This window comes from Calidris pugnax, unplaced genomic scaffold, assembly GCF_001431845.1.
Source record: "Calidris pugnax isolate Ruff unplaced genomic scaffold, ASM143184v1 scaffold21, whole genome shotgun sequence".
Taxonomy (NCBI): domain Eukaryota; kingdom Metazoa; phylum Chordata; class Aves; order Charadriiformes; family Scolopacidae; genus Calidris; species Calidris pugnax.
This window is the reverse complement of record NW_015090770.1, coordinates 944,862-954,505: the sequence shown is the minus strand read 5'-3', so window position 1 is coordinate 954,505 and position 9,644 is coordinate 944,862. Positions and strand designations below refer to the sequence as shown.

General features: G+C 47.0%; 1 protein-coding gene across 1 annotated transcript; it reads right to left on the bottom strand.

Annotated features, from left to right (window-relative positions):
- Positions 1 to 208: 208 nt before the first annotated feature.
- Positions 209 to 9,347, bottom strand: LOC106886776 (5-hydroxytryptamine receptor 5A-like). Its single transcript, XM_014939986.1, has 2 exons — positions 8,283 to 9,347; positions 209 to 1,071 (listed from the first exon to the last, which is right to left on the bottom strand). Exons 1-2 carry the CDS (start codon positions 9,051 to 9,053, stop codon positions 739 to 741), a joined length of 1,104 nt encoding a protein of 367 aa, XP_014795472.1. The 5' UTR covers positions 9,054 to 9,347; the 3' UTR covers positions 209 to 738.
- Positions 9,348 to 9,644: the final 297 nt, after the last annotated feature.

Here is a 9,644-nt window from a genome sequence, read left to right as displayed (position 1 = left end):
GAGGGATTCACTGCTTTGACCTTCTTTGCCACACCCTGGAGCATCATGCATGTGTTACCAGTAGCACTGAATGATTTTACACTTGGCTCTAAAATGTCACTTAACCTAAGGGGACACAACTGACCTGTATTTCACCAAGACCTCCCGTCAAGAACTGCTGCTCATTGGAGAACCTGCAGCCCTTCAATCACATACCAGGGCAAGTTTGTGAGCTGCTTAGTCATCCATTTTAATTTCATATCAATGGAACAACTGATTGAATACAGCATGTTTATTCCCTCCTCTCCAAATAGATCTCAAAAATGAAGCCAGCAGCCTGCCCATATCACAAACATTTCAGTATTGCTCAATTAGCAGTTCCCCCCAGTGCCTTTGCTAATGACGAGCGAGCTACAGAACGGCACCTGTAGCTGGTTAGATGAGATCAGTCCGGATAGATTTGACAGTCACAGTATTAGACACACACAGTGCTTTGCTTCCAGACCTTAACACGTGTTGATCCGAAGAGCAGGCAGGAGGTATTCACTGCTTCGACCTTCTTTGCCCCACCCTGGAGCATCATATAGGTATTTCCAAGGAGGAACTGTAAACTGTCAGTAGGTTTATATTCAAACATCTTCCATCTTCTTCACTGCTCCTAAATCCTCTTATAGTAACTCGAGCACATGAAAACTGTACATACCACAGGCACATTTCCCTCAAGAAATCTCCGAATGATTTTCTCCTCTGTGTCCCCTTTTATCTTTGCTTTACAAAAAGGTTCTTGAAGGCATTGTTGTAATTTTTGTTAAATGCTGTATATATGAGAGGATTGAAGAAAGAGTTGGAGTAGCCAAGCCAAAGAAAGATGCTTTTCCAGATGGGTGGGATGTTGCAGGAACAGAGAGGACTTATTAATTCTGTGATGAAGAAAGGGATCCAGCACAGTACAAAAACTCCAATTAAGATGCCAACCATCAGAGCTGCCTTTTTCTCTTTCTGTTCTCTCCATGTTTCTCCATCTGTCTGGAAAGTGATAGCTGCATGACGAGCTGTAAACACCATCTGTGGTTCATGCGAAGCTTCCTTCACCTCAAAACAAAAGCAAACATGGATTTTTACCAAGACAATTTGTTTGAGTGAAGTATTACTTTTAAATGACAGCACGACATCTGTGCACCTACGACAAAAGGCCCCAACTCCGTTCCTTCCAGGCTAAAAGAAAGAAAATGCCCCAGAGTGCCAAAATTGCCAGATTTCTCATTATGTTGGAAAAGCTGCTGAGTGTGACTGAAAAACAAAGCTAAATAAAGGGTAACTGGTGCATGTGTGTTGTGGGCACTCTATTTCAGTTTATTTTATTTTATTGGATGCCTTGATACCTAGTGGGAAATCAGGTTGTTGAGGAAGATTAACAAAGGCACGTGCCTTCTGCCTATCCCTAAACTAGACTCTCCTACACTGCTACATGACCTTTAGGGTTCCTCAGGCCTGCATCGTAAATTCATTCCATTCCACTGGAGGCCCTTTGGGTCATCTCCCTAAGGTGTTAGGGAGGGACCTGCAGCAAACGCCTCGTCTTTAGGCAATATTTTCTTCAGCCTAACTGCCTGGATGCAGAGCTCAAAATCTCATCCCTGGTGGGTGCAGGAACTTGCACTACCACTCGTTCAGCAGAAGAGACAGAGGACATCCCAAAAACCTCAGCTAAATCTACAGGAATATTCTTCCATGAGAACCATTTTTAATAAAAGAATGGGATTTCAATTAAAAGAAAGTTTTAAGAAACGCATCTGATCCTTGGAAAATGATGATATTTCCTCGCCTCCCAAAATCTTAAACGCCTGAAATAAAATTGAATACTTCAGAAATATTTCAGTAGCAAGTAAACCCATCAAGAAGAGTCCCTTATGAAAGACAGAACTTGGATGCCTTCTGCTCTTCTTTGCCACTCATCACGGGCACTTCTCCCTCCCGGAGGGGGACAGAGCTGTGTATCACACCAGCTGCAGCCTGGTCACAGTGCCAACACCATATATGACAATGGGAGCATAAGGATGCACCTGAACGTGATGTACCCTCAGGCACTGTGCCACCACTTTCAATTAGCTTATAAAATACTCTGGTAGTGATCAAAGAAAAGCTTTGCTGGAGAACCAGCGTTTTCTGGTTCTCATTTTCTCTCTTTGGTCACCTGTCTTCTTTTATTTCACTCAGATCTACTTGGTATTCTCACAAAAAGTCCTCTGTTGCCAGAAAACAATCATTTCAATCAGCTCTCAGTTCAAACTCTGGCTTCAACAGAAGTTACACAAGAGAGGGGAAAACGTCAGCTACTCCAGTGAGGACAGCACAGTGCCCGGACGGCAGCCAGACTGTGGCACAAGTTATTAATGTGCTTAGAGGCTATCCAGAAAAAGATACTCCCTTGTGATTTTAATCTGAAGATTAAAGCATCTGCCAGCTTAAAGTTCTTCTAGGCACTATGAACAGTGCACTAAAATAAACAGTTTAAGGATGCAACCTGAGGATCTAAAATTTGCCTACGTGGTAATTCACAGGCACCTCAAGGCTTGGACACCACCCCCCAGAAAGGTTGTTGTTAAATTAGCTACACGTTCCACACTCATGTGCCACCTTTGTGTGAGCTTTATAATAGATGGACGGCCTCTACTGAATATGAGGAGAGCAGCTCGGAGGAGGAGGCACTGGCAATGGCTGGACAATCACTCTTCAAGATGGATATCCCTGTCTTCCCCCTCAGACGGGAGACATGGCTGCAGAGTGTAAGAGCAGCAGATTATGGGCGCAGGCAAATAATGGAGGAAAATGAAAATCACATCTGTCCTGACAATTAAAATGGGACACCCCTCATGTAGCAAGGATCACACCATTTGTCTGCAGGAGGACTTGCTCTGCACATCCTTAATCACACTCTGCAAAAAGGGATGAATGTATGACACGAGGACAAATCTGTGACAAGCAACCCTGAAAGATTACGTCTTAGCCCTGAGGAATAGCTACATAAGTATGCCTCTTGGGATGAGCCATACAAAGGACTCTGTCACTAGCATCGGGCACAGTCTGGTACTATATTTAACCTTCAACTCTCACTCAAAAGATAGAGCTTGCAGTGTGCCATCATCAAATCAGAGCCTTTTCAACACTTCAGGTCTTAGAAGGCTTGTGACTGAACTGTGGAATTTACTAGTAGAGACTTTTTTATCGCTTAATTTCATACTGTGAGAAAAAATTATTTGAATTATTTTGATATAAGATACCACAGTCCTCGGGTATTTTCCCTAAGGAACCATGCATTTACAGCGTGGTCAAGCTTCTACTGAAATCAGAGAAGTTTCCACAAACTCCACTGGTTGGTAGATCAAACCTCTGAATACTAAACAGCAAGTAAAATAGATCACGGTATTTTTTGTAAATTACAAGAGCCTGACTCATCTCCCTGGCCTGGCTGGTGCAAGATTATGTTGTCAAGGCTGTTTGTTATAAGCCAACCCACCCAAAGTACATGGAAAGTAAATTAGCCCACTGTAGGGAAACGCTGTTGTGGCACACAGCACTGGTGGGGGAACCGTGCTGCAGGATCTCCCCCTTATGCAGGCGTGGGGTAATCCACTGAGATTTGGCATTTTCTGAACAAAAGCACAAGCCAAGAAGATTATGTACCTGCTTTCCAGCCTTCTCAGTTGTGATGTTCCTGAACTAAGCACAGCTCTGACTACACCGAACCTGCAGTTTCCAGTGCCAACCCTGGAGGCTTTGCGTGACTCCTATTTCTAAGCTAAGTCACAACACCTGACCGTTATCCCTGTGCCACGTGGAAGAAAGGACAAGTCCAACATAAAACCTTTTCACACTATTTTGGGCCTACTGATCAGTGCTAACAAACAGGCTCTGGCAGGGAAAAAGGTGGTAACAGACTAAATTAAAGCAATCCATGAAGACGTCCCAGTTCATACTGGGGATGTCTCTCACATAGGAGCATCTCTGCATGGTGTTGCACGCTATTCTCACCCAGTGGCAGGCTGCATACTAAGCCCTGGGCAGAGATTTCCTTCCCTTTGCCCAGGCTCTGCTTCAGGAGCAGTAGGGAAAAAGGCTGGTATGAAAGGACTGCTACTCTGAGGCCAGAATTCGGTTCTAAATTCATGGAATTTCCAGGACAACAGGCTCTGCAAAGTGCAGAGATGACCTCTTTGCAGTGAGAGCGTCGTATAGAGAGTTAAATGAAGGAAAAGAGCTCTCAAGTACAAATTCTTCTACAAACACAAAGAAGTTTGGTTTTAGTTTCAGAACTCATTCTTCTGTACATTGATCAGCAGGTATTGATCAATGCCACTTCTGTTGTTTGTCTGTTCCCAGTACATTACTACTGCTAAAGAGCTGTATGTTCCTAGAGCTGTACGTTCCAATTCCTGTGTTCCTAGAACCATTATTAAAAATATGCTACCAAGGAGCTTCTGATGAAATCCCTTGATCTAAAATGTCCTTTAGAGCTTTAATGATTGCTATTACTGGTCCTTCACAGCATGGTAGTGTGTGTTTGTAATATGCCCCAGGCTCTGCAATAACTTCTGATTTAAACAACAGTAAAGATGATAAACATCAACGAAATCTGGCTTGCTACCAAAAATTCAGAGTTTTGCCTATTACAGTGTGATTCAGCAAAGAAAAAGATCACCGTTGCCTCAGTGCAGCTTTGGCATACTTCTTGCTCTTTGAACAAGGACACAAGAAACTGAAATGTGCAACCAAGGATCAAAACATAGGAATGTCTGCACTTTCTTGAATGCTCCACCAGTATGACACATAGTACATTTGACAGGGAGAAGAATACCTGCTTTTTTTGACAGTATTTTCTTCTTCTGCAGGCAGGAATAGCTGTGCATTTCTCCCAGGAAATTGCTAGCCACTCCACTTTGCTTCCTGCCTCATCTTTCTCCTATCTGACATCTGTCGCCACTCTTCTGGACACTTGCACTTTGTTTCCTGACCCATCTCTTCTACTTGCACAGTCAGAGGCAGAAATAAGAAATAGAAGGCCTGCGACTCCTTCAGGGAAAAGGAGAATCCATTTTCTCTCCCATGCTGTCCTGACTCGTTTTGTGGGTTGGAGAAATTGCACGGGCCAAGGCGCCAACCAACACTGCACCGTTGGAGCTCTGGGGCCTGATGCTATCTCAGTAGTGGGAAGCTCTCTCACAAAACTGATAAGGTTTGGACCAGGCCTAATCACTCAGACCCTGACTATGCAAGGAACTTTAAGAGGGGGAAAAAAAAAAAAAACACCACCACAAAACCAACCATCAACAGAACTTGATTTCTAACTCCTCACATCGAAATTGAATCCTGTCCCTGCAATTGCCACATATAAGTAAACCTGACATTCAGATTCTGACATCCTTGTTCTTGCTGGACAAAACCTATGCCACAAGTGACTTCATGGATTTAAAAGTGCACGATCCAGCTGTATCTCCTGTTTTTCAGGCAGTCTCATTTATTTCAGTTGGACTATTAACAGAGACAGTTTACCACTGTCAACAAGGTATGACAGAGTATAGTTGTCAGAGTCAGTGATGGTATGTCACTAGTTTTTTTTATGACTCACTTTTTAAAGAGTTTCATAATGAACAACATAATTCTAAAAGCACCAGCCTAATTTAGGGCCCCAATTCTGCATATTATTTTTGTTTCAAGGGAAAGTAAGAAACAAACTCTCATTAAAACCAGAAGCACTTCAGGTTTCATGTCCATCCCCCTCACCTTAATTTTTTTCCAAGACAGAAGTACAATTTTAACGAAAATTGACTCAGAGTAGTTATTTTGTAACTATTCTATTCTGCACCTCTATAAGAGTATAGAAACATAACGTATGTATGCCAACTCCCAGCTCTGAGACAGAGTGGATGGGCAAAACAAGAGAAGCGTTTGCCCCATCAGAGAAAAGGACAGAGCTGATGCTGACAGCCTAATTACCCCTGCATGTGGAGAAGCAAAGCTGCATCATCTCACCAGGTTTGCCACATTCCCTGGCAATGTTACCTTTGTGTTTGCATGTTAAAAAAAACGGGTTTTCCCAAAGGAACAGTAGTGATGTGTTTGAAGATTCTTCTCCTGAATTCACTGGGAAACTGCTGCTATTCTTGTGGACATGATGGAACCTGCTCCTGTAAGCTTAAGTGAGATCAGGATAAAATCTGGTGAAAAAGTCTCAGTCTCTTAACTTAGAAGAAAACTATTAAATGCATCCTGAATGCCACCAGCTCCCTTGATCCACAGGTTCATTTAACGTACTTGTGTGCAGCTGGGCATGATGAAGTAAAAGGTGATGAGTCAAGTTTTGCATGCGAATCACAGAAGTCTTTTTATATTTAAGTTGGCAAATGAAGCTGCTTGGACAATGGAGAAGGTTGGCACTATACACCAATTACAGATTCAAGAATCACTATTATAAAAGGAGAACTTAATCTGTCAATCAGTGCCAATACAAGAAAGATGAAGAACGACTGGGTTGAGCATTTGCTGGTATTGCAATAACAGCTATAATGGCCACCCCTCCAAAACGGGTATTCAGCTCGAGCTGACAGAAGCTCTTTTGTCAGTATAGCCTAAACCAGCTCCCAGACACTGCATCAGCAAAAAGCACTTACCTGCCAGCCTGGCTGTGCCCACGCAAGGGCTTTTGCAGACAGAACTGTGACAATTAGGAGACACATGATTTTGTGTTAAAACTGACATGACCAACAAGAGGCTAAAGCTGAAGCAGCAATGCCCCAGCTTCGTTTAGCTTCCCAGAATTTTAGATTCCCAACAACTAGTCCTGCATGAGTATGTGTGTATGTAAGATAGAGCATGCAAATCCATGGCAAATATTCAGTTAGCTCTCATGCTTGGAAAGATTATACATTAACTCCAAGCAATACATTCATCATACTTAAAAGAACTTGGAAAGAAATTTGGTGCAAACAAGGGGATGAAGGCCATAGGGAAAATAATGCCACTAGAGGGGACATTCTCATCTTTTCTAACACATTTTCTGCTTTTGCATAGAAGAAAGCTTCGTAAGTCAATTTATATTAAAAACATCTTTAAGACATTAGGATCCAAATGTGCAAGTCTGACCGCATAGAATTGCCAGTGCTGTCACCTCTTACTAGAATCAGGACACAACTTTCAGACTATTATTCATGACCATAATAACACGTTTCCTACCATGACTCCAAATCAAAGTTAGAGGGATTTAGCAGGGGAGTGAGGCTGTGCAGGATTAGCCCAAATTGAACAGAAATGTTCCATGTCTTTTTAGGTATCTATCTCTAACCTGCACACAGCTGCTCTTTTGTTATTGGGAAGGGACTGAACTTAGCAAGCACAACACGCAACCACAAAAATGTACTATAAAGAAGCAGTTCCTCCACAGTCAGGAGTGAGAGTAAGGGTATGTGACAGAAAGCAGAGGGAGTTTACAGAGAGCAGCACTACCGAGCACCTTGGTGACACAGCATGGGTGACAGCGTTGTCATGCAGAGACCCTGACTTAATGGGACACACAGGCCAACCCCAACCCTTCAACAGGAACACAGCTTTCCTCTTAGCTAACTGCATTCCCCAAATGAGTAACAACTCCCACCTGACTAGAGCTTTGCAGGATTACAGGCAATGCTTGGGATAAGGAGGAGGATTGCATGGTTTTTAACACAGCTGGTAATTTTAAAATAGAAACCATTCATTGCTCATTACTTCAGTAGTATGCAGTGAGCAGTATGTTCCCAGTATTCAAGGTAAAATAGCACAAGCACATAAACAGAGCGTATAATTTGCCTGTTAAAATCTATTCAGACACTGATAGATCCCACACAAAGTCCCTGCTGGCAGATAAATGTGCAGGCATTTACTCTATACACAACCTGGGGATCTGTTTACGTCTTTGTTTACCCCAGCAACACTGTAAAAAAATAAAGAGTAAAAAGCCCCAAGGAATCTTAAATTCAGACTAAAGAGATGATTTTTAAATGGCTCTCCAGACCGGCAGTGAATGCACGTGTCACTGACTCCTACAGCACAGTTAAGAAAAGAATGAGAATGAAACTCTTCTCCCAAGAGTGTCACTTTTTGACTGGCTAATTACGGCTCACACCTCATCTGTAACACAGCTAAATTCTCACGACAGCCCCAGGGCACGTCTCGGTCTTCTCACTTGCCAAGACCACCAATGCTGAGGAGAAGCAGGAGCCCAGGTGCCTAGTGGAGGCAGTGGGGGCTCTCCTCCCCATCCCCACCCTTACCTGGGCAGCCTCGGGCAGGGGCACCACGGCGTTCCTCCTGCGGCCCCCAACGCGGAACTTGGCCGCCTTGTAGATCTTCCAGTAGACGAAGAGCACCACGCAGAGGGGCAGGTAGAAAGCCCCACCGGTGGAGACAATGGTGTAGGAGGGCTCCTGGCTGACCTGGCAGCGCTCCTGCTCCGGGCTGTAGGTCTCCCCCCAGCCAAAGAGGGGGGCGAGAGAAATGGCGGCGGAGAGCGCCCAGGTGAGAGCGATCATGACGTTGGAGATGCGGCGGCGGGTGAGCAAGGTGTACTCCAGGTGGCGGGTGATGGACCAGTAGCGATCCAGGGCGATGGCGGTGACGTTCCAGATGCTGGCCGTGCAGCACAGCACGTCGAAGCAGACCCAGACGAGGCACAGCTCCCGGCCCAGCCGCCAACGCCGCCCAGCTGACAGCTCCTTCACCAAGCTCAGCGGCATCACCAGGGCTGCCACCAGCACATCCGACACCGCCGTGGAGGCCACGAGGTTGTGGGGCACCCGGTGGAAAGCCTTCACTCTCAGGATGGTCGCCAGCACCAGCAGGTTCCAGAGGAAGGTGGCCACCGTCAGGAGCACCAGCAGGGTGAGGATGAGGATGGTGAAGATGGAGAAGGGCTCACGGCCCCTCCAGGCGCTGCTGCCCACCAGCTCGGAGGCAGCCGAGGAGGCGTTGGCATCCACGTTGGCTGAGGAGGTGTTGGCCTGACACTGTCCCCGTGGGGTGCAGGGGCTCAGGGTCTCCGCCATGCCCGGGACAGGGGCTCAGCCCCTCACTACTCCCGCACGCCAGCACTCTCCCCTTTTCCCTGCCCCGCTGCCGGCGAGCGGGAGCCCACGCCGGGCTTCCCTCAACGGCTGGTCGCCACCGCAGCCCGCTCGCCTCCTTCCCGCAGCGCCTCCGGCCACCCGCCGCCGCCCGGGCCGGCCGCTCCTCACGCCCATCACCGGGCGGCTGCGGCGGCGACCACGGACCGCGGCGAGGGGCAGGCACGGAGAGGGCGGCACCGCCGCTCCCGCCCCGCCCCGGCCGCCGCCTCGGGGGAGGTGGCGGAGCCCGTGCGCGGCGGTCGGACCGCTCCGGTGCGGGGAGAGGCGCCGCTTCTCTCGGGTTCTCCTCACGGCTCCTCTGAGGCGGCGGGGCACCCCCTTCTCCTCACCGCCGGGCTGAGGCGGCGGGACGCCCCCTTCCCCTCACGGGACGCCCCTTTCCCCTCACGGACCCCCTGAGGCGGCAGAAGCCCCGCTTTTCCTCGCGGTCCCCCTGAGGCGGTGGAGATTCCCTTTCCCCTCACGGACCCCCTGAGGCGGCGGAAGCCCCGCTTTTCCTCACGGTCCCCC